The 27,057-nt window shown below is 34.3% G+C and overlaps 1 protein-coding gene across 1 annotated transcript in view; it reads right to left on the minus strand.

Annotated features, from left to right (window-relative positions):
• The window catches only part of Zbbx (zinc finger B-box domain containing), a 100,574-nt gene that overhangs the window by 41,585 nt on the left and 31,932 nt on the right, over positions 1 to 27,057 (minus strand). Inside the window, 3 exon segments of the mRNA XM_010606684.2 lie at positions 616 to 736; positions 11,660 to 11,834; positions 15,238 to 15,396. Of these exon segments, the coding sequence (XP_010604986.2) occupies positions 616 to 736; positions 11,660 to 11,834; positions 15,238 to 15,396 (455 nt within the window).

Raw genomic sequence — 27,057 nt, forward strand, 5'->3', positions numbered from 1 at the left:
TCAGCCTCCTAAGTGCTGGGATTACAGGCGTGTGCCACCACGCTCAGCACATGGTTTCTTATATGAGAAAATCAAAACATAAATAAAACAAAGAGCAAAACAAATAACAAATAATAGGAAACAGGGAGATACATCTTTTTCAAGTGGAAATGTGGTGAAAAGATGGAAAGGGCTGAAGAGACATAAAATAGTGAAAATGTGTCATGTACATGGTGAATGTAATCATGTAAAGCAAACATGTAACACAAACATATACTAATAATAACAAAATTTTAAAAAGTTCACGATAATGTAAAAAGTTCACAATATTACATGTTCAAAGTATTCTTTTATGGCACCATTTGCTATTTTTCTTAAATTCTATGCTATACATGTGCCTTATTTTAAAAAAACACAATTCCATTTTTCAAGACAATCCTAAATCACTGAAGCATCATATTAATAAACATAATTAAAATTATTATTGAGATAGTAGATGCTTCAGAGAGGTTTAATATTATTTTTAAATTATTTCAGCAAATAAAAAACATACATATAAAATTACTACAGAAAGACATGTCACACAAACAAAAAGATTTATATTCTTCCTAATAATATTGAAAATTCAGAATATACCTCCTGTGTTTTTTAAGCCATAACTTTTCCATATAGGAAAGACTGTCCTCTTTAAATTCAATATTCAGTGGTTCTCTCCAAATTTTCAAATTAGTTTGTACTTCACATTCTTCTGATGAGTCTAGAAAAAACAGTGTGCATAATTAATGTTACCAAGTATAAAAATTACCTTATCTTATCTCAAGATATAGAATTCATCATTGTCAAGGACATGTGCTCTGATTTTATATATAAAAACTATAGGTTTATGTTTAAATAAATCTACAGAAGTCGATATTACTGATTTATTAAATGACTTTTATTCAAAAACATCTTGACATAAAAGGATCTCATGATTCCCAAGATGTGTTTTAAAGCAATTAATTATTTTAAGTGAGAAAGATCAATACTGCACCAACCAATGCATGCTACAGTCTATGCAAACATAGAAACGCACACATGTGTATTATAGCCACTGTCGATAATACTCACACTTTAGGAGAAATTCAAAATAAGTAAAGCAAAGTGGCATCCGCAGGAGACACCTGTCACTAATGAATTGAAACTGCACAATAGTTTACTCCTCTTTACTAAGGTCATTCTGAAGTTTTATTAAAGTACAAATCACTCTCCAGAGCTGTTTCAAACTAATGGAGGCTTCTGGGAACGAAAGCAGTATGAACGCAAGATGACCAGTCACTCCACATTTCCAGACATTGTCTGGTTCTCCAATCCGGAGCATCACAAGGTAAATAATGGAGAAGAAAAAGAAATCGGGAAGATGGAAAATGTATTTTTAGGAACTATAAAAGCAGAAGACAGTCTCCCCTAATAATGTGGACTTTGCCGATTAGCATCTGTTATGGTGTATGTCTAGATACCCTCATGCAGTCACAAGTGGGGCTTTTTTAAAAGTTGGCTGGATCTAGAGAGTGTGGCACTGGAATTGATTCAGGGTACAGAGCTAGGATCAAGGGCGGTAGGGTTAATGGTGTAAGTGCTATGTACCCTAAGCAGCCTGGATAAAATATAATGGATAGAAAGAGCGTGGTCATCCCACGTGGCTCTGCTATTTTCTGCCCACCACGAACTGCTTCACCTTTGCCAGGCCTGCCTGCCACGCCACCCTGCCTTGGAGCCAGATGATTGTGGACTGAAACTTCTACAGACTGTGATCTGAATAAACCTTTCCTCCTTTAACCTTGGATGCCAGGTATTTTTCTCACCAATAAGAGAAAAGTAACTAAAACAGCATTCATAAATAGTCACAGATTAGCAATAAAAATAAAGAAAGGAGTGGCAGTACTCAACTTCTTCTTTCTTTTTCTTTTTCTTCTTTTTGGTACCAGGGATTGAACTCGGGTCCTTGTGCTTGCAAGGCAGGCCACCGAACCGCTGAGCTAAATCCCTAACCTACCCAGCTTCTTTAATGAAAGAGTAGAGAAGAAAGTGATTGAAGGAAGTTGGAATAACAACCAAACTTGACAGTGAATGGGCAACAGTAAGAACACGAGCAAGGCCTAGACAGGAGAGACCTAAGGAAAAACAAAAGATTTCTTGACAAGAGAGTTGAAAGAAAAGAGTAAAGAAAGAAAGATGGAAGGAGAAAAAAAAAAAGGGACTGAGGGAAGGGGACTAGAGGGGAAGTAAAGGGCGGGGCATAGAAGGGAAGGAGAAAGGGGAGGGGCAAAGGGAGAGAGGACGGAAGAACAACTCGTACTTGTTTCCTGTCTAGAGCCTAGAGAAGACCCACTGTGTTTGGAAGATAACATCCAAACCTAGAAAAGAGGTAGGAAGCAAAGGATTAAAGCACCTGGGCTTTGATTCACGTTTCGCTAAGAACCAATGCACGAACCTAAAAATTAAATATGGAACATGACCTTCATTAATTTGCTTTGAGTATATTTGATAAGTGTACCTTCTATCAAATAGATTAATGACATTTTATTGGCAATCATTTACTCACATAATGCATTTTTTTTCTCATTGAGTTTATTGGTACATTTCAGGTATACAGTACAGTTACATTCATTACTGGGATCCTGTACCTTTACATGACAGGTCTTGGTTCTCATTTTTTCCCCTTATTCCTGCTCTCTCTTCACCCCCCTCCTCCCTTCCCTATTTACAAATACTTTATTTCCATTTTATAATTTTCTCATATTTTTTTCTTTTCCCTATTTCCTTTTCCCTGCCCTTCCCACTTCCCCTACACCTTTAGCCCTTTTCTTCCTGTTTCACATTGTCAATTAATTATATACCATTAGGATCTTATCTACAATTATATCACACAGTGCATTTAAAAAACAGCTCTTGTTTAGAATTGCTACAGTAAACCTATCTAGAGCATATGGACTTATGAGGCATGTTTTCATGGAAAATGGCACATGAGCTTTACCATTTGGGGTTTGGTTTCCTCCTTTGTTTTACACTTAACTGGCTTTTATGAAAATTTGTGTGAAATTTTCTATCACTCACATTTAGGACATCATGAATATTTCCTTAAGACAGAAAACTAATTTCTGAAGTAGCGGAATGCTTAAGTGTTTGAGGAATAGTATTAAGAACAGAGTGGATAAAATTAAGCCAGAAGAGGAGTAGCAAGAGACAAGATCACATAGAAATCGACTTTGGATCAGATAATGCATTCTAGGCCATTGAAAGTACCTAAGTTTCACACTGAAGGAAATTAATCTTTGGAGCATAAAATGAAATGAACTTATAGATAAATAACAAATAACTTAAAGCCTTGGAAATTTAAAGCACAGTATTAAACTAAATTAAAAAAAAATGATGCTCAATGTAATTTGTAATAGAAAGTACAGAAATTGAAGATAACTTTCCAATCAGTCCAGCAAGATTTTTAAAATGTGACAAGATGATAATTGAAAGTGGTCAAATTATTATGCTGCTCAAATGGGAGCATAAATGGGTACAATATTTTGTTAAATAACTCTAGTATAGTTGAGATCATGCACTCTCAATTACCCCTCTGTTCTACTCTCAGGTATAAACATCCCTATCAATGTGTGGGAACTGTACAAGAAGATGCAAAACAGCATTTTTTATCATGGCAAAAACAGGAAATAGCCCAAATAATTATCAGCACTTAAACTGGTAGACACATAGTATATTAAAAGGGTGATAGATAAGTAATGAAAATAAAACTATGGGTATGTGAATCTCAGTATCATACGGTCAATGAAATAAATCACACCAGAATATATGTATACATATACAATCGTAATTCCACTTACATAATATTCAAATCCAAGAAAAGTTAATATATTATTGAGTGAACTTGAAATTAAAGGGATAAAAAGACACAAAATCTAAGATAATAATAACCTTAGAGAAAAAGGAAAGCAATGGGAAAGTAAACCATAGTTATGGCATGTTGGCTGGATTCTATTTTATAACCCAGAGGCAGATTCACAGATTAGTATTATTTTTTATGTAAGCCACAAACTTTTTATAAAGTTTATTGTGTATACATTTATCATGTTATATAGAGCCTATTGTGAAAAGAAAATCACTTGCAAAATATGAACAAAAACATACAACCTTATTATCAATAATATATATGACATCATTGAGAAATTTTTAAGTAAATGGGGGCACCTTGAGACCATACGTTTAAGATGAATAATTCAGACACACACATCTATATATCACATTGTTTCTCTTGTATGAGAAACCAAAAGGGTAAATACGAACCAAAATGGAGGCTGGATATTGGAAAGTGGGAAAAAAATGTTCAAATGAGAGGGAAAACAGAGGAGTGGGAGGTGGAAAAAAAAGGAAAAACAAGAGAAGAGACAGAAAAATGTGAACAAATCTTTGTAAATATGGGGGAGAAGAAAGGTTAAGGCAGAAGAGGGGAATGGGGGAAAAAAGACTCCAGATGTATCATATACAAGTACAAATTCCCTATTATGATGGTGATCATTATGTATACAAAACTGTACCAATAAAATTTTTAAAACAGAAAAAAATAAATTGGTACTAAAATTATAGTGCCTATTTTATAGCATAATTATAAATATAAAAAACAAATAAAGCACTTAACATAGACTTAGAAGGTGATGATAAACACGTTACCTTTAACTTTTGTATAAGTAATTTAAATATAAAATCCATATGTAATATGTAAATATACAATAAGTGCGATAGAAAGAAAACATAAACTTGTGCATTTTTATTCCAGGTTTCACTCTGGTATAGTTTTGCACATGGAAGCTCATTTTCTGAAACTCATATTAATACATTATTGAAAAACAATACCACATATGACATAAATGTAAAGATGTGGCTTTGATTTACATTGTTAATGTTTATAGCAAAGTCAAATTGTATACAGAATTTAGATTTCAGTCTGAAATCGATTTGTACAATGTGACTTTCATTTTTATTTGCATGTATTTTCTCACTTACTGATTAAATAATTTCCCAAATCAAAAGATCATAGTATATGTGTAATATCAAACAAATACATAAAGCCAGTCTCATATATCACATCCTGGAACCAAAATATTAAATATTATTATTAATGATAGTCCCTACCAGAAAGATTTTTCACAGCATACTGCCAATCTTACTTCCTTAACCAAAACAATATCCTCCAGCAATTTTTAGGATAACGCATATTGTCAACTTTCCACCTGGATCTGCACCATTCTCCTTGTTATTCCTACCACTCCAGGCCGGTGAGTACAATATCTCCTACCTCTCCGGCCTCTTGTGCACTTATACTTTCCGTCCCCGTTGAAGGCTCAGCTGCCCACATTTCCCCGCAGTTGTGTAAGCACCATATACTCCCCGCCATGAGCCTTTGCACATGCTATTTTCTCTCACCATTCTAGATCTTAACTCTTGCTTTCTTAGGAAGTCTTTTTAAGAGCATCTCTACCATTCTGGGGTCTGGCATGAAAAATGCTTAAAGGAGTATTTCAAAGAGATCAAATAATGGGCCAAATTTTAATTATGTGGTAGGGTTAAGGGAATGATTGATGTTGAAGCTCCCAGGGACTGACGACAGTGGAAAGTCGGTTCCAAATCTAGGCTTAAAGAGACAGAGAAGGAGAGCATTTTGAAGCAATGGAGTGGAAGAGCTGACACCATGGAGAGGACATAATCACTGTAAAACGTTGGTCCATCGAAAGGTGCCTCTTTTCACTCTCCAATGTCCCGTCAGTTTCATCATTGACATAACCCAGTCATAAACCAGATACCAAGTCTCTCGGGATGAACTGAGTGGTCCACAGAGCGAATTCAGTCAAGCAGCAAGTGGACGTAGAAGGACAAACTGAAAATGTCCAGCATAGTCTATATGTTTTCCCTCTAAAGATCATTCCTATTTGAAACATAGGGAAAAGAAAATTCTTCAGCTACTGTGAATTACAAGACTTCAACCTGGTGACACTCCCAGTTGACTACCAATTGTTTGCCACCATGAATTCACATCATATGAGGTAACACGAACAAGGGCAAAGGAAAAAAAAATGCTCCACATAAAACATAGCTTGTATGGCCTCCATTTTTGTAGGAAGTTCTGAAGGTCCAACTGATTTATCAAAGCTTCCTTCCTCACCATCAACCCATATTCACTTTACTCTCTTCTAGCACTTTGGAAGGGGGTCCCCAAATATTCATTCTCAAAGGATGTATATAACGACCCAGGCCCTCTGTCCATTGGCTTGCCTGTTTCCCATAGGGCATCATTTCTAGACACAAAGGGTTCCAATGTGTATCCTTGTGAATCTCTGAGTTCCGGATGCAATCTTCAGTTGATTGGGTAGCAGCAGCCCAATTTCTTTGGCAATAATGTTTAATCAAAAAAACCAGTACAGTAACCCTCTGACAGTTAATTTAGTGATAACAAGCTCCAGAAGACCAGAGTGTCATCTCAGAGTCTATTTAGTGGAAGAATGACTGACTCTCATGGAAAACACACCCATCCAATGAGGTGCTGTCTCCCTACCAGCACCACACTGAGTCTTCAGTAAGTCACTCCGTGAAATATCATGCCAGCTGCTTCTAGACAATGTGGCACATGGTGAGATCAGTGAACTCTGCGGGCAGTAGCTGGACCTCTGTCATAATAAAATGAGTGTCTTGGTCTGAGGCAGTGTTTAAGAGGATATCATGGTGATAAATAAGGCTCCCCCCTGGCAGACACACTGTAAGCAGAGATAGAAAATCCATCTCTGAAATATGTAGCTGTCCCCATGAGGACAAATCACTGCCCCCTCAATTATGGAAAGGTTTGAATATAATCACCCTGTAATATATGGTCGCTGCTCACGAAATCCACTTAGCATGATGGCATCCATCTAATGGCCAAGCATTGTTCTGTGCAATTCAAAATGATCGAGGTCCTTTCAGACTACATAATGCTAGGAGGCAGGAGAATTAGCAGAGCTGTGGAATGATATTGTGAAGTTATACACTTATCCCTGCCACACAGAAAAAAAAAAACTGTCTGACAATTTTTATTGATAGAAATAGAAAAAAAAGGTATCTTCGAGATCAGAGCTCAGCAAAGTACAGATCATCTGCTAAACCTGGCCAATTGTTTTCATATGGCTATATTTCTGGGTACATAAGTAAAATTTCATTTTATCACAGACACAATTATTGATTCAAGCACTATATATCACTAGTTTCCTGCTGAAATAGCAAGGTTAGCCAGCTGAGTAATTCTGAGTGACCTCATTACAAAAAACATCACCCAAGCTCTGTGGTCGGTCAGTGGCTTTCTTTTTTTCTCTCCAATAAAGACAGAGCATCCAAAATATCAACTGTGATTAGTATCACTTTCATCTGATAAAGTTTATTACAATCCAATGACTTCCATAATTTGGAAATTTTGCCCCAAATAAGGAAGTTAAATGTAATTTTTCAAAAACTCTATATTCCTCCATCTTCAAATATGTGGTGATAGCATTTATTTCTACACTTTCCCCCAAATTAAAGAATTCCTCAGGAATTTACTTTAGTGCATAATACAGGGTGAAGGCACTTCTAAAATCTTTAACTTGTGCATTACTGTAACAATATTTATGCAATAGGTAGGACTACTAATGTAGGGAATCTTTCCCTTATGATATATTCTCAGTATGTATTCTGATCTGGGAAAATAACCGTGTGATGCACCCACACTCTGAGTCATCCAATATGAGTCATATCGAAGATAAGACTCCATAATCACCTCACCTCCATCAACTTTTCACACTAACTTATAGACTACAGAAGTATTTAAGATACCCAGGGGGAAATGTCCATTCAAATTTAGAATCTAAAAATGCCTCTGAAGCTCTGTGCATTGCCTTTCTTCATGCACAGTTACCCTAGCAGGTTTAGAGTGAGATAAAGTGAAGGTTTAGAGTAAGATACACAGTTAACACCAGTTGCCACAGTGCAGGATCCCTATATAGATCAGCTCCTTCCTCAGTCAAGGGCTTCCAGATCTATGGACAGGCTTAGCTCTGGCAACATTGCAAAACTGATACCCCAGTGTAGTAACCAAGTCAGGTTTCTGTCCATCAGACAGAAACTTTGTAGACATAAACCATTAGGCTGTTTAAGGTTTTCATTCCCAGTTACCCCATATAGTATCATAGATATTTGCAAACTGAAGCATTCAGTTACTACTCTTCTTTGTTCCACATTTTGATAATTTCCCACCACCATTTTTATGCTTATCTATCAATACTTGGTCTCTGCCATTCCGGGTCCCTACTATTCCTTTGAATTCAGGCAAATCAATTCCACTGAAGCACCCCCTACCAATTATCCTTCACATACAGAAGAAAGCCACGACAGCCTTTTGTAAGGATTGTGGTGCTTAATGATGGTAATGAGAGGATCCCCTGGGCACTCACAGATTATAGCTATAGGACAGCTGAGCATGAGGCACTGTGTCAACTGCAACATTCTCATCTCTCAGAACCAAACTTCTTGCCTTGAAAAATGTCCTTCATTGTAAAATCAGTTCCAGGAATTTAATCTGCTTGGCAGATTGCTACTGCCAATCCCAAGGTGCTTTAGCCAAGACAGTGAGACACAAATCCTGTGTGCACATACATATATTGATGAATCTGATTTGAATTTATCATAGATTTTAGCATCGTTAATTTGTCCCTCTGAAAACTCCTCAGCCTGCCTCACAAGCACAAGGTCCTGAGTTTGATCTCTAGTACAAAAAAAACCTCTTCCTATACTTGCTTTCTAGCCTTACTTGAAACAATTGACAAGGTGCTACAGTTTTTTCAGTATGTCCTTTTTGAACCTGGTATGGGCATTTACTGTGCACTTCTCCCTTCAAGTTACAATAATCACTGGATTCACGCTTTGACCTCATCTCACCAGTAAGCTCCAGAATATGTTTTGACTGCATTGGTACATTACATTCCCTCAGCACATAATACATACTGACCCAATTATCATAAGAAGAATGTTGCAAAACTCTAAAACGTGTTATACAACTTTAATTTTTAAAATAATGGCAAAAGAAAAGGCAAGGTCCTGAAAAAATAACCTATACTTATTTTTTAAATGAGAGTGACAATTAAAATGATAAAAAATAATTCATTGTTTATCACAATGCATCAGGCTAAGAAATTAGAAAATATGGGGAAATAGCCACTTCCTACACTACCATGAGGGTATAACTGACCGGAAAGAGAAATTATTAGAGGATAATTTGAAAATATTCTTCAAAATTTTATTTTACAAATCACTATGGATATAACATATCTACGCTACTTGAACACCTACACAATTATCTTTGGGTAAATTGCAAAAAAGTGCCTAAAGTGGCCATGAAAAACTTTACACTGCTGAGAATTAGAAATAAAATATCAAGAAATCACTTTATATAGAACCTTATGCAATATTATAAAAGATACTGTATAATATATTTATATTAAAGCTGTTGACAGAATCTCAGTAGAAAAGTAAAAAATATATATATGCATATATATATTTATATAAAAAGACTAATAATAGTATGTTATGCATCAATAGCAGCAACAGCTTTTCCAGGTTCTGCAGTTATCTGAAAAAAATTATAGACATTCAGCACATTTCATTAAAAAAAAAAAAAAGAAAAGAATAATATCCAGAAAACAGCAAAGTTCTGTTGTTGTTGTGGTACCTGGCACCATTTTTTCTATTAGCCTCTTAAACATCATCTGGAAAGAGAACATTCTAGAGTAATATTATTAAATGTAGCTCTGATAAAGCACAGTCCCTACTATGTAACATAAAGCAGGTACTAGATATTTTACATTCATAGAGGTATGATAATAGTACCGTCCTACATCAATAATACTAGATTCAGTTTTGGTTTGAAATTTACTTTGTCTGCAAATGAAATTGCTACCCCTGTTTTTTGGGGGGCTCCTGTCACATGGAGAATTGTATTCTATCGCTGCCAACTTTGGAAAAAGTCATCCCAATTTACTGTGTTGAGATGGCATTGTACAGAAATGGACAACCATATTGGTCTAGAAATGTTAATTTATTTTTATTTTCATTTTTTTCCATGTGTACGGGGCTAACACATGGTACTAAATATGTAAGGTCATATCTACGTGGGTTTGATTACAGAAACTAATAAAGTATTCTCTAAATAATGAAAAAAAGAATAAGATAAGACTGTAAGAGCAAGAAGCAATTTAAATATGTTCAGGGACCATTTTCATCTCCAGAATTAAGGATTATTTTAATGTTACATCATTGCCTTTTCTCTTTTACTTTCCTTTTTAGTTTTATTTTAGGATTCCCTATTTTTAATGTTTATACAGGGATTTCCTTAACTGAAATACCGAATAGTTTCTTTGGTGTGAAAAACTATAATAGTACACAGGATCCTAATGAGATAATTAATAATGTGAAATAGGAAGTAAAGGGCTAAAGGTGTAGGGAAAGTGGGAAGGGTGGGGGAAAAGTAATAAAGAAGAGGAAAATAATATGAGAAACTGAAAAAATGGAAATAAAGTGTTTGTAAATGGGGAGGGAAGGGTGGAGTGAAGGGAGGGCAGGGACAAGGGAAAAAATGAGAATCAAGACCTATTATGTAAAGGTACAGAATCCCAATGATGAATGTAACTGTATTGTATACCTAGATTGTACCAATAAACTCAATAAAAAGAAAAAAAAGTAAAAAGTAAAAATATGAAATTATAAATAGCGTATCATGAACAAATGTAGGAAAATTATTTGAAGATGAGAACATTATTTACTAAAAATTCTCATTATAATTGGGAAGATGGTGTGTTATACATTGACATTAAGAATTATACTATATTGTAAAAGAAGAGTAATCCAAAGTTTTTTCTCTAGAAAAAATTAAACCTAGTAAAATTGAGTGCCTCTATAAGAAAGACACAATTGGAATTTATTAGCTTACTTACATTCAACAAGAACATACTGAAAGATAACATAAGATTCAGTTTAAAAACTAATAAATTAGGTACTGTAAATACATGATTTTCTTCAAGAAATGTTTTGGATAACCTAAAGCAAAGACACTGTGTACTCAGTTATCCCGAGATCTTCAATGCCTTCAATGAATATAGGAGTGACAATTGTCAAGGAAAAAATAGAGAATAAAAATAGATCTTCAAAAGAGAGAAAGCAATTCAGACATGAATCAGTTTTCTACCTAAAATTCACAGTGATCCTTGAAATCACACTATATGGTAGATATATAAAAAACTTTTATCTTTCTACTTGACAGAGTCTTCCATTTTACATGTTGCCATTATAATCCTAAAATGCAATGATTGTCCCTATGACAATAGGAGAAGAAAAGCTGAAAGAATCCAATACTACCTTCCTTTGTGGATCTGATTATACATAGTAAATAAATTGGTCACCAGTGCCCAACTCAGAGCCTTTGAATATGAAATCACTCACCAGTGGTCATACAGAGTGTCTACTTCGTGGACAAGTTCTAACAAATTTTTGCGTGTAAAGCATTTTAACACTGCATGTATATAATTGAGACAAAATAAAGTCACCATATGTTATAAGGCACAAGTAAGAATAATTGCCACACCTGGTTTTGCTGAACATAAGTTCTGTTTCTCCTGGTTCTCGTAGCTCCCAGTTCTCCACTGACTTAATGCTTCCTGAAAGGACTGCGCAGAAGCTTCTTCATCAAATGACCCTTCATGCAAGAGCCTATCTCCTGGCGCTGCACATTCAGCTCTTTCTGTTGTTGTAATTTCTACCTAAACCAGTTATAAATGGATTTAGTGAAACTTTATTAAGTTTTCTGTAAAAATGCAATGAGACTAATTATTAGTGTGACGACTCAGGCATGGTTCACCTTGAAATCCAATGGTTTTAAGGTGTACTTATAGAAATACTTGACTCTTTTCTTTAAAACATAAGTGAGTTGTCATTGTGCTGTTAACTATGTTTTTTCTATGAAACAGCAGCAGTCTGTATCCATTTTCTTCTCCTCCCCTAAGCTCCTGCTCCCTACAACCTCCTCATGGTAGAACAAGTAGTTTTCTTGCATGCTAATTTGTTTGTATCATTCCCCACTCCAAACTGTTCACTCTAAAGTGCCAGTGTTCAACACGGACCCACAAGGCCCTATGATGCCCTGTGTTTATTTCAGCACCTCCTGTTCGCCCCTCCATTCACGCTGCTCCAGCCAGACTTATATTCCTACAGTTCTGGGAACCCATGAAACACATTCTTTTCAGGACTTTGCACTAGTTACATTCAAGGATATACCTTTCTCCACGTCTTCACACAGTTATTCTTCTCCTAACCACTTAAAATGTCACAGACATTTGGCCATATTGACCAAAATTATAAATGTCCAAGCTTCTTCAGGAATTTCAGGATTTTATCATATGTATTTTTTTTTCAAATTTATACTTTATATTATGGTTGTACTGGGAAAAAGCCCTTGAAAAGAGAAGGTTATAGAATGTATTGATATGGATGTAAAAATTATATTTTCAGTAGGCCTAGGATGTAACTCAACAATACAGCACCTGCCTGGCAAGTGAGAGGCCCTGAGTTTTTTTCCTGATACTGAAAAAAAAGTTTTTCTGGGCTGCTAAAAAACAAACTACACTTTAAAATGTAAAAACCATGTTTTTAGACCAATATGCAAGGTAGATTAACATTTTGCAAAGAAACACATACATACAAAACTGGAAATGTTGACTGACTCCAGAAAGGGAGAGAATGAAATGCACTTTTCTCTATGGAAACCTTTTGATCCTTTTAGAAAAAATCGAGTTGAGGTATTTGAAATGGCAATAAGGATAGAATAAGTGATCAAATATTCAAATAAATATTTAGGTGGGAGATTGCATGGAACATGTAATTATTATGTGTTAAATTATGCCCCCATCCAAAATTCACATGTTGAACCTCTACTGTCCCCATAGTGTAATTTTATTTGAAGACAGGGCCTATAGAGAGGCAATCAGGCTTAAATGAGGTCATAATAGTAAAGCCTTAGTCTAGTAGAATGGCATCTTCTGAGAGGATAAAAAGAGAAAAGATTGCTCTCTCTCTCTCTCTCTCTCTCTTCTCTCTCCCCCTTTTCTCTCTCCCCTTTCTCCTGCCCAATGATGAATGTCATCATGTGGTATACCTAAATTGTACCAATAAACTTAATGAATTAAAAAAATAAAACATAAAAGCTCAAAGGACTCCACTCCATAGCTTTTGAGTTTGGCTAGTTACTTAACTTTGTCTTTTTCATCTATTAAATAGAGGTAATAACATTACAAAACTTGCATAGTGATTGTGATTATTACATAAGATAAGTAAAGCATTAAGCACTATGTCTACAATAAAGTGTTTAATAAGTGTTATCTTGAATTATTATTGTTATTCTCACAGGATACATTAGATAAAATGGAAGAAATGAGAGAGAACCCTTTAAAACCACACTTCTGCATAGTCTTTAGAAGATAATTAGCAAAAAGGAAGGAGATAAAGAGACAGAGGAAGAACAAACAAATGGGAGAAGAATGGGAATAAAAAGGATGGATGTTAAGCACACGTAGTTAGTCCCGGAGATGAATATAAATGTTATGAAACAAAAACACATACTGATATAGTTTCTTCAGAAAGCAGGTAATTTGAAGTCAGAAGATCAAATTTAAATCAAAGTTCTATTATTAGGTGATACCTGGGGCAACTTATACAAGTCTTTTTTGCCACTGATCCGACATCTGACAAAGAAGTGTACTTTAAGAAAAGACCAAATGAGATGATATGTATAAAATATTTATGATAGTGCTTGGTTCTCAACAGAATAGTATCAGTAAGTATGAGGCTGAAACTCATTCAGCAGTTCTTCACAGAACACCAGATCTTTCGTGAAATCCATGAAAACATGCCGACTGACTCAGAACACTCAAGCACACGAGTGGTGGTTGAGGAATGCGGTAAATGTTAAAATATTTATAAATGAATTCTAGTAAAAGACATGGGTATCCGTCCCCTCAAATACCTCCCCTCATTCCAAACACACTTAGTGCCACTTTCTGAGGCAGTTCAGAATGTCCTCTTTCATTTCTTTACAAGGTGTGATAAAAAATACAGTGAGTGTCATCTAAGTGAAGGACATTATGGTGTGTCCTCCTCTATCTCATTTAGCTGATCTGGTACCATGAGACTTCTAGCTCTTCCAAAAAGTCATGATCATGAACGGCTTCGAATCAATTCAGAACACTGAAGCACCCATGACAGCACAACTAAAACCACAAAAAAGGACTCCAAGAAATTCTCCAGAAATGCTCCCAGCAATGTTTGGATGAGTATGTTTGAAGAAAAGGAGAATAAATTGAGATGAATTAATAGCAAAACGTCTTCTACAGCGATAATTTTCTTAAAATTTGAACACTCACTATATTTATTTATCACACCTCATGATTCCTCTTTTGGGAAAAAGTCCCAGTGGCATAGGATATATTTGTTGTTATATTCTATAAGCATGAGTTTGAAAATTAACGGAATTAAATTCAACATAGACTGTGTGATTGCCTAAGAGATTCGCAGTTTCTGAACTTCATGATAAAGGTAAATGGTCTCCAAAAGAATGTGGATTATAACCTCAATCAAAATTTGCAATATGTTTCTTGGTCAAGAATCAGTGCTAGTCTATTATAAAAATACAGAAATACACAGCTAAAAGCTTATCTAGGACATTGTATAATTAATAGTCAGTCTGAATAACTGCCAGAATCTGGTTTTAAATGACTGCAAAATTGCCTGTCATCTAAAGTGCTTGGTAAATTTTGTATTTTTACATTAGTCTATATAGTAACTAATACAAATAGTCACATTATGTTCTGCTTCTTATTTAAATATGTTCTCTAAATATTCTTTCAATTCCTGACATGGCAGAAATGCTCAGAAAGTCATATGGACAAAATCATTCATCAAAATGATCAGTTTTCAGTGAAATCAAAGCAATTTCCTTAAAAATATTTCTGTAGTCAAGATATATTTGACTAATAAAATAAACCACATCCATATTATCTAGCAAAGTGATAAAATAATCTCCAAAACTCTACATGTTTAGATAAAAGTATGCAGACCAGCACCACGGCCACGTAAGACAGAACATGTCCAGTTCCGTTTTCCTCAGCTTACCTCAGAGTGGCTTCCTTTCGGAGTTAGAACTTCGGTCACATGTTGAGTCACACTGGTCTCTTTCATAGAATTGTTCCCTCCTTTGGCTTCATCTGGATTGACCTCCTTTATAAACTCATGGGCAACATCCAACACTCTGGATAATACTTGAGATCTTGCCTATTAAGAAAGGAAAATTATGACTAAACATCCTTGTAAACATACCCTATACTCAGCCTAAGTAATTTATAAACTTTAGGTCAAATTTTTGACATCCCATGATTCACAAAATTCAGTGAATTCTAATTAATATCTAAAAAGAACAAATTGATATTTTTATCAACCAATATAATAGCAACAGCTGCCATCAACTGAAGGCACTAATTTGGGCTCATGCTATTTTAAATATTTTCCAAACATTGTATTACTTCATCCTTGGGTTAACACTAAAACATTAACTTTTTATTTCTTTATGAGGAATAAAGAAACTAAAGCTTGGAGAGTTTTCATAACTTGGTCACATAATGAAGGGCAGAGCTGGAAAATGACCCCAGGTATCTATAATTCTAATGACTTGTAGCCACTATGTGAACCCCACATAGATTGATGTGTTATTTTGTGCACATTGTTGCACTAAACGATTAGTATCTCCTTTCTACTGGGAACCTGAATAAGCAATAACGAGTATTCCTGGGCATATCTTTAGAAAGTACACACTATGGGAGCGAGTACATCAGAAAGTGTCTACATCCATAGCACCCTAGGCAACTGCAGGCTGCTCCTCATTGTATCCATTTGCTCAGAAGGTTCACACCCAGGAAGGCCTTCCTTCCTCCATTATTTTTATCTGGCAGATGCCCATTCCTCCTTCTTGAATCCTGCCAAGTCACTCCCACGGGGCTAGAAACTCTTCCCTGCACCTTCCTCCTCCCAACTTTATGAAGTATCCCCCCTTTGTAGGATGTAACCTGCTGAGAAGCACCTTAGCAGCACTACGTGAATTTTGCATCGTTTTTCAGCATCTTTCTATCCCACCATACCACAAAAGCACACAAAAGAAAAACTCATGTTAAAAAAAAAAGAAAAAAAAAAAAACTTTTGCATGGCCACTATATTGCCTGACAAATAGTATATATAGTAAAAATAAAGTGTAGGAAGAAGCAGAAGTGTTGCATAATTAAAATAAATAATTGAGAATTTTAAGAATTCTTTTGGACATGTTTCAGAGGGATTGCTGAGGAACGGGTAAATTTTGGAAAGGCACTGTTCTCTGAAAGGTCTCCTCACAGCAATGTCTCTGGTCTGCCCAAGGATCCTGTCTGAGCTTGAACTAAAATCTGAGGGGAAGAGCCAGAGGCTCTGTGAGAACCTGGCATTACAAAGATGAAAATCTTTCTCTTAGTAAATGTCTTCAAGACAGAAAAAGTACAGCAATGATCAGGAGTAATTATCTTATACTCTTACGTGCGTACTATTTCAAAGTTTTCACCTAGTTACCAATTTAGATAGCTACAATTACATTGAAACTTTCCAGTTATGACCTTTTGAAAATCTGTTCAAATTCACTGGAGTCTGATCCTGCAAAAAAATCAGTGAACATCAATGTAACTAGCATGTTTAAGTATGACACTGAGTTAATAAAATATCTATGAAAATATGTTTAACATGACCTATGTACATATATTGTTGTCCATGCTGTGTACAGGCCTGAGATATCTGCTCCAAAACTTTCCAATTTTAAAGCGCAGTAATTCAACCCGAGCCTGATTTCAAATTTCCCAAAACAATCTATTAATTTCAAAGGTACTTACTATGTTCAGCTTTAATTTTATATGGATAAAACATCAAAGTCAATAGTATTAATTTAATGGAATTATATAGAATTGGTAAGATACGAATTATCAAATATATTTTATTTAAATAACATAAAACAGATATTATTCTTTTCCTAAAATTATTCCTGCTATTAGTGTTTCAACAAGTTAACATTTCTAGATAGCATAATTCAAACAACTTGAAAATGGGAAAGAATTTAAATTTACTGCTAAAAATATGATAAACTTTGTGGACAATTCATACAATTAAATTTTTATCTGAGTCTCTTAAACCTGTTTATTTAGTAGATAACTGATATAAATAAAATGCAAATAAATGGATATGTTTGTTTCCTAGGATATAATACACTTGAATGACATTTTTCTTCAATGTAAGACTGCACTTATATTTTATTTCTCTTAACTTCAAATCAATGATACAAAAAGTCAGATATTTATGATTTCCATTATATCAACAAAGAATCCGAAATTCAGAGTACCTAGGTCAAAATCATATGGCTACAAATTGTTGGGGTTTAAACTAAATTCAAGCCTTCTTTCTTCTTTAAACCCCAACAATTTTTCCCTGATAAGTTCACATTAGCCTTCACTATGTAAAACATGATCTTTTCCTTTGGTTTCTTGAAAATGAACATACTAAGTTATATCTAATATATCTGAATATTGTTCCTTCCTTTAAAAAAAATCCACAAAGCTATCATTCTTTACACCTTTGCCTATCCAAGAATTAGGTGGTTGACTTTTTCATTTTGTTTATACCTATTCATTTTTATATTTCACCAAGTCAGTGACACTAAATTACAGCCACACCATATTAAAATGTAAGAAAATGGAGGTTCCTCATAATTCATTTACAGAAATCCCTAAAGGTAACAGCTATTAATAGTTGAGAACATATCCCTAATAACTCTTGTGAATTTAAAAGAAAACATCTAGATTTGCAACACACACACACACACACACACACACACAAATCCTTCACTTATATTAACTATCAGTTTAAGTAATAATCAATGAACAAAATTGTGTTACAATATTTAAAATACACATTTTAATTATATATTCATGAAATATTCTTGAATTTTAAAACAGCTCAAAAATGTTTCATCTTCTAAATATGAAAATGCATATATAGCACTACCAGTATGCATCAATAAGAGGAGAAAGGGACTAGAAATCTATAAAATTACCTGCAAAACTGTTCTACATGTTAAAAATATTTTAAAATCAAACCAAAACAGCCTTGAGAGCACATAGTAAAGTAAATCACATATTTCACTGCAGGGCGGAAGCTTAAAGTAGAGCCAAAGGATGTGATTTACTGCCAGCATTTCCAGCTTCTCCTACATCCTTCACTACACTGTGTGATGGTAGGATTTCATCTGCTAACTGTTCTCCATTCTTATCTGAACTTTTTCCCCCCTTAGAATGATATTATCTTTCAAATTACACTCTAGAAGAATTCATCACTCTGACAATGTATCATTAATCAAAGTAAAGAGGGTTGCTATTTTATAACATTTTGGAATAGATGATACCTTGTAAAAGTTAAGGTCCAAGAGTAAAAGTTTTAGTTTAGTTAGAAAAAATAATGATATACTTTATGGTAGTAGCGTCAGTACTTCGGCATTCTGATTCCTATCATCACGCACATCTCTGACTACCCAGTCATTAATATATTAGTGATCGTGTTGACATAACCGTGCTTCCTTCTGTGAACCACCCAATTCCACTTCAAGGGAGTTCACACATAATTTACTTCCACCTTGCAAGTTTGAAAAAAAGTGAAAACATCGCTTTTCATAGTGTTAACTTTCGCTGATTTATTTAAAATTGGATATTTTAATTTCTACAAAAGAATTATTGCATTTGAATCTTCTAGGCAAATAGAAATAGAGGTAGAGATAAAGATAAACCAATATGCAGAGAGAGAGAGAAAATGTATCCCTGAACAATTTGAGACTTTCTATAAATTTCTGGTAGTAACACTGAGGATGGTCGGGAGTTAGATAACTTCATAACATTGTTTAGGAGGATCAAATTGCATGCAAAATTTATGAAGCAACATATGATTTTTAACATTTTTATGCATTGGGTAAAAATGAATGTAAATTTAATAAATTGAAAAAATAAATTAAATTTATTAAAAACTTTAAACTACATACATAGAAATTATTTTCTCTCTTAAAAACATAGCTTTTAAGAAAACCCTTCTTAAAAATATCTCAATTTTAGTTTGTTGTTTTCTTTTATGATAATTTACTCTCATGTAGTTGGTAAATAAGGGAGTAAATAATATTGGTAGAAATCTGGAATTATATTAGTCTTAAGGTTTTTTCCCTCGACACATTTCTGGGTTTCAGTAATTGGACACCAGCTTTTTTATGAACAAAGTCAAAATTTTAATAATGCATGAATATCATAAGAAAAAAAAGGTTAAAATCTGCACAATACCTCCTCATAGTATAAGTTCTGCTTAAATGGTTTAAACAATAATGCATTCCACTGAACTAAGCTTATCTAGAAAAGTTTGGAGTGTAGATGAAGGAACTGTAAGGACACTACTAGATTTAAAATAATGCATTAACAAAGGAGGCGTATCTTGATTCATGCTGTTTTTTATGACAGTGTTCTCTGTTAGAAGGAAATTCCTACAGGACCCACAAATCCTCAAGGTGTATGTTCTAGTGTTTCACTAGGATTCCTCACCTCACCCATCCCTCTCCTTTAGGGCTCCATTACACAGAACTGCAGGATTTGAGTGATATCCCCTTAGACTTAATTTTCTCTCAAAACTTCTTATTTGAGATATTTGCCAGAATGGGAAGATTATTTTCAAAACTCTCTGTTGTGTTAAGCAGGAGCACATGTGCTAAAGAATTATGCTCTACTTGTAAAGTAAACTTTTAAAAATTAAAAGTCATCAAAATATTTGTCCAAAATTTATTTATCCAAATAAATCTCAACAAAATATTTTCCAGCATATTTTACTTACACAATGCATTGGGTACAGTGCTTTGTGATGATATAAGAATCCTGCTCTCCAAAGCAACAGTAGCAAATCAGGCCAAATCTACCTGAATTGATGTTGCATGGAAAAGGAATAAAACTTAGCAACATTGGGCAGATAAATTTTTCAAATTGCCAGGCATTTATAACAGGATGCAATAAGACATGAATCTTCCATTTGACAGAAACACTTTTCCATAGTAGAGATAATATACTTATTAAAACACATAATTTTGAACATCCTAATTCATTAAACATGTATGAAAAAGACAAGCATAAATTCTTAGAGCAATTATAGTTTTGATAAATCCAGCTTTACAAACAGTCTTATTAGAAACATATTCCCCAAAAATGGGTTTTATCATAGTCAACCTTAAATTTTCTATGCAAGTTTAAGAAAAATATATCCATAAATGATTTTGTCGATGGCTTCATGTACAGTTAGGACCAAATGGGAAGAAAAAGTTAAATTCGGGAGAAGAAAGGAAAGAAAAGTTTGAGAAAGCAAGGGAAGAAATTTCCATATGGAAGACAACTGTAATAGAAACATAAACTAAGGGAAAGTCTGTATATAAATACCTAAATAAAAAAAGAAAATTAAATATTTACAAAATGGAAGAAAATTGCAATGGGAAAATTCACAGTAGAATCATTTACAAAAAAGTAGTTCTAGATCTGCTCATCATAGTTCTAAGAACAGATGCATTAATAACATAAGGAAAACAATACTGATGCAATAAAAAGTTATTTTACTTATTGTAAGGTAGATAGGAATCAAATACTGGAAATTTAAAATTCCCATGGCTGCAGTTTCTAACTTATTTCAGCAAAACATCACTTTAATCAGAATTTAAAAGATCTTTAAACTTACCTTTTGTGTAAAGATTTGATCTTTATCAGATTTTAGTATCAGAGATATATATATTATTATTTATCTTGACATAGAGATTGAAATGCACATGAATCTGAACATATTACATTTATTATAAAAGTAATTTAGAATTCAATAGCTGATGTCAAATAAAACTAATCTAAACTCCATAATCAGTACTATCATAAAATAACATGAAAATGATGAAAGAAAATATATTTTATCAAATATTTAAAATAAAATGAGATAATATAAATGTAACTGCTTGAAAAATTAACATTTTCAAAAATGTTTAAATTATCCAATCCCTAGAAAAATGTCCATGAGATTTAGATCCAATAATTGTGTCTTTTGAATTTTATTGCAATTTTTAAAAATTCTGATTAGAAGACAATCTTAAAAGTGAGCCAGGAGAGCAACAAGAAAGCCGTATGAGAAATGCACACCTGCAAACATACTTTCTATCTGCAATTTTTGATGTCATACAATTATGCACTATATTAATCATCTTAGCAAGAACTATTGTTTTCAACTAATATTACATGGAAAATGTATCCAGCTGCCTTAGTTGCTTTCAGCAATTACGTGCATTTGAGCTACATGAGGAAAAGATGATTTTATATGCAATGATTTGAATAACAAATTTTTAGACTTAGCCAAAGAAAGTCTAACAAATAGCAATCAAAATTTTTCATATTTGCTTTCTAAATGAAGTATTGCTCTTGCATCAAAATTAGAAATTTTTATACTACTAATACCAATAGATATAAAATAAAAGAATCAAAACTACAGTAAACCTTGTCAAACTCTGTGGAAAAAAATCATGAGACAACGTAAGTAACACCTGCAAATTATAGACTTTAAATATCCAGCATCAATTTGATTGAGAAAAGGATCAGATGTTAATAAACTAGTGATCTTTTAATTGGTATATGTAAAATTTTATTATTGCCTAAAAATTAACAGAAGAATCCAATTCAAGTTTACTATGAATAATTTGAACAGACAATTGAGTTAGGTACAAATAATATCATAAAAATAAACTTGCAATTGTAGAAATAATCAGTAAGAATTGACATAAACAACAAAAAAAACCCAATACCGAATAACATTTTTCACTTAAATTATATGGAAAATAATTAATCCAAATGAAAAAAAATTCAGTAAACTACAAATATAATAAAATTTAAAAATAAATCACTTCTTGGGGCCAGGGATTTAGCTCAGCGGTTCAGTGGCCTGCCTTGCAAGTGCAAGGACCCGAGTTCAATCCCCGGTACCAAATAAATAAATAAATAAATAAATCACTTCTCAGCCTTTTGACTAAGATCATGTAAAATTTAAAAGATAAAATGTCTGCATACATTGAAATAATTTTATCAAGAAAAAATAATGTTTTATATTATCCTGTATTTGACAATTGGTAATTCTATATTTTCCTGAATTGGAATAAGAAACAATGTATTTTTAAATATACTCTGATAAACTGAGATCTAAACTTTAATACACTTGCTTTTTCCACAAATGCTTCCAAAACATGTACCACTGTACTGCTCCTGAGAAGTCCTAAATGCACAATTAACTTTAGGCATGATGTTGAATGGTAGATCCCTACAGTTTGTCTTGTTGAGTTTAACTCCATACCCGTTCAGAGATACCTCCCTGTTGGCCCTTTCTTCTCTCCACTATTTCAGCTTCTAAAAGGTCAACTATTTTAAACACCTTGGGGAAGAGGAATTATGCAATATTTGTCTTTCCATGCCTCGCTTATTGCATTTAGCAGATCTTGTAGTCCATTGTAAGGACTCTTATTACCACACCTAAGTCTCAAACTTTTGGAGGTAATGGCTATGGTGATTGCCATAACTGTAGTGATAATATATATCTTGCGGTCCTGTCAGAATCTATCAAATTGCACACGTTATGTATTTGGGTTTTTTCTGTATTTCAATCCCATTTTAATACATCTGTGAAGAAATCCTTGCACACAAAAAGTAACATTTTGAATAATTCTTTGAATTGAATGTCATTAACGTTACTTTTTTTATAGGATTTAAATGTAATGTTATAAGAATGAGGTGCTTTTCTAGTGATAATCTATCCTAACTAATAAAACCTAATGTTATATAGCATCCACTCAGAGGAGAATACTTTAATATCAGTTGTCAGTTAATATGAACCTTATAATAGCCCAGCGAGTTTCTGAGCTTCATATATGTGTTTTATCTTTAAAATTTCCCTTAGCATAACATTGCGGAAACACCCTCTCCTCCCTTTGAGACTGATTCAGGCCATTTCTACGTTAAATCCTGCAGCTACCCTCTCTATCTGTCACGTGTGTCTGTAATGTACTCCTCAGTGTACGCTCCTGAAACCATTTACATCATTCCAACTTCTACTGATAGTGTAACAGAAGCCCGCTACTCTACATGCCTCTTTTAATTGCCTTAGTTTCCCTTTCCTGAGCTGTTCTGAGCCAGTTTTCTAGCAGGAGAGCATCAGTTGTTCCTTTTTTGTGGGGAGTCTGTAGCAGTTCAGGCAGAAGTATAACTCAGACAGGAGAGGGAAGAAACTAGTTTGGAATTTGTATTCTCCATCAGAGCCAATCCCCTTCCTGGGGCTTCTAGAAATCCACGGTGGCTGTTCTACCCACAAAACGCATCACCTGCCAGAGCTCCGGTTCTCTGTGAGTATGTACAGCGTTCCCTGTTCAGACACACTTTACAGGGCACAAGTTTCATTTGCCATGATTTCGCTACCTAAGATCCTTTTGCTGTTTCTCATAGAAAAAGCCCAAAAGTTCACTAAAGGTCAAATCCTGACACTTAGGAGGGAAGGCTTTTGAAAAGCTTTCACCAACACAGCACATTAACATATCATAAAATATTTTAATTATCCCATTTGGTTAATAAATTCTTTAGCTTTTAGAATTGAAAGTAAAATAAACCATGCTACCTAAAATGTCTTTTTATTTGAGGTACTTTACTCCATCATTAGGAGTTCATTAGCATTTTTATTCATTCAAAACTTGACTTAAATAGGCCAGGTACAGATACTGAGAGTCATGAGCAAGGCAGAAATCATTCTTATTGCAGGATTGGAAATTTGTCAGAAGATACGAAAGAGTGAGCAGTTATCAGCAAAATAGTCGAAAAAACCTTTGATGGCGTGCAAAGTTTTACTGATCATATTAAAGGGCAATGAACATGATCTGTAGAGTAGGGAATAAATATTATTCATATTTAAGAATTAAATTAAAAAGATGATGTTCAATGGTTTATGTACATTTTAAATATTTCATTTTATCTTTAAGTATAATATTAACTAATATTTATGCAAGGTAAGTTTATATGTTTTTCATATTTTTATAACTTGGAATCTAAAATCATGTGAATTTAGAATAATTCATGTGAATATTTAGTTGTCATTGATATATTTCTGTTTCATTGATCCCTGGGATCATGCTCGTTTCTGCCCTGTAAAAAGGCTCTCTTCAAAGGCTGCCTGTCCAGAGTGAGATGAATAGCAATCTGGTCATCATTAATCCCTTGTGTAGACTCTAAAGGAAAATGTCTACAATTCCGAGGAAAGCACATTCATTTCAAGGATGCATCACAAACCTGAATTTGTCTTAACACCCATGCAACAACCATTAATTCTGGTTGCATCAGTAGTAAAGCTGATGCTTTCATTTCTATCTTCTGACTCTAGTATCTGTTTCTCCAGGTAGTTCCAATGTGAAGCAGTAGGTCCTGTGTACTGACCTTCAAAAATTGCAGCAAACTCTAAAATTAGCCCAATAATTATCTCTAATTATACTCTAAACTCCATATTGTCATGAGCCAGGTTCCCTGGGAAATAACTGCTGAGATCTGCCTCCCTGCATCTGACCAGATAGTGCTCTGGCCACACCTGCGGACAGGTGAAGGCAGGAAGACTGAGCAAAAGAAAAACTGAATTTCAAAGCCAACCATAGAGAGCTGCAATGCCTTATGTGTGCTGTCCCAAAAGGGCTGCTGGGAACTTGCTGGATTATACTATGATTTCGATCTCGCCACCAAAACTCATGGGGAAATTTAATTCCTGTCATGAGATATTAAGAGGTGAGACCAGGTGAAATCTTGAAAACGTGAGTAGGTCACAAGAGCAGGTTTGGTCTAAAAGAAAGTGTGCTCTGTCTCTCATATGCACCGATCGCCCCACCAGCACCACCAACGCTTCCCTGAACCCTGTCAGGCTTTGCAGAGTCCCTACCAGCAAGAAGGCCCTCACCAGACGTAGCCCCTTGCGCTTCGAGCTCTTGGAGTCCAAATAAGCTGATCTGAATAAACATTAATTCTCTACAAATTACCCAGTCTGCAGTATTTGACTACAAAAACAAAACCAAAAATGACAGGCTACTCCAGGAAGGAAAGTAACTTAAGAAGTAACACTTCCTTGTTAAAGAGGATGGTTTCTAGGGACAGCCTCATTATGACCATCAGTGGGCAAGGACGTAGGCAGCTAGGAAAGAGGGTATTTTAGGTTTAAACAGGAGGGTGTGGGGGCACACAATCACAACTACATGTGAACAATATTTTTAAATGATCAACTATGATCATCAAAATATATTATCCAATATGAATAAGTAGTCTGAAAATGAGAAATGGTTCTCAATATTAACAGTGTGTAGTGATAGTGAACAGTTTGAACCTAAAAGCTGAGATTGAGTGCAGTCAATTAAAAATGATTGCCTACCTTAAAGTTATCAAGCATGAGTAGGAATGTGGCATTCACTAAGGTTTACTCCAGTAACATTTCCTGCCAGAATATTTAGGCAAAAATATATTCCCAATAATATCAATATTTACAGAAATATTCCTCCATTTGGAGCAAAAGAGCCTCATGCAATAAACAATGGGAATTCAACCTTGATTTTCTCATCCTTCCTTACTAACTGTGCACATTACCAAGATTTATTCTTTCAAGTTAAAAAAATCTTCATTCCAAGTAAGAAAAGACATCATAATCTAGTAATTATTCACATAACCCTCCCTGTGCAAGTCATCCTTCCCAATAAAATGCGTTTTCACTGATCTTCCATTCACCCTGATGAACCTTGACTCTTTTGTCTGATCAGACATTGTTAAAAGGAACTAGAAATGCCTGATATATTAACATCTTGTTTTTCACCTGAAAGAAAAAGAAATCTCCATTTCAACCTTTTTGTGTTAACAATCTTGCTAAATATAGAATTGGAATTTTCCTACATAGCAATTCTTCTAGTGTATTTATGCTTTGTTTTTCAGATAATTTGCTATTTAACAGAGCTTGAAGAAAGCAAAGAAACTTGAAATGTTTTGAATCATTGCCAAGTGTAAGTCAATCATAAATCAAAAAAGGAATGCTCTTTGAAATTATAATGTTGGTCAACATAAAAATAGTAATTGTTTGCCTCCTATTATTCAGGTATGCATCTTTTTGGGGGTTTTTTGTTTTGTTTTTTGAGACAGGGTCCACTATGTAATTGAGACTAACCTGGAACTCACTATGTAGCCCAGGCTGGTCTCGAACTCACGATCCTCCTGCTTTAGTCTCCCGAGTGCTGGGATTACAGGCATGCGCCACGACACCAGGCTGGTATGCATCTTTTTAGTAAAACAAAACACACTGGAACAAAATGGTCCACAGTGACTGATTCATACGACTAACTGGACTGTAAAATAAGGGCTAAAATGGTTTATAATTATCAAATTTAGCTATGATTTTTAATAACCAGAAGTGACATTATAGATTAGAGAATATAAAATACAAGAGCCATTAGGCTACAATGCATCCATTTTATATACCAACGATCAATATTCACATATCAGGTGTCTTCTTAACTTCTCAGGATAGATTTGAATTGAGCGGTCATCTAACCCTCATGACTTCAGTAATTACCAGTATGGTGAAAAACTAACAGCACATATGAGAGGTGAATGAGGGCTATACAGAAAGAGGTATCTACTCATTACTAACGATGTGGCCATCAAGGCCAAAGCCCCTCGTATAGCTCCTTTTCTTTGTTCTTGTAGTAAGAGCACTTATATACACACAATGGAATATAATTCAGCTTTTACAAAGAAGGAGCTAATGTAATTTTCA

The sequence above is a fragment of the Fukomys damarensis genome, unplaced genomic scaffold, assembly GCF_012274545.1.
Source record: "Fukomys damarensis isolate Sample0158 unplaced genomic scaffold, DMR_v1.0_HiC HiC_scaffold_12, whole genome shotgun sequence".
NCBI classification, from domain to species: domain Eukaryota; kingdom Metazoa; phylum Chordata; class Mammalia; order Rodentia; family Bathyergidae; genus Fukomys; species Fukomys damarensis.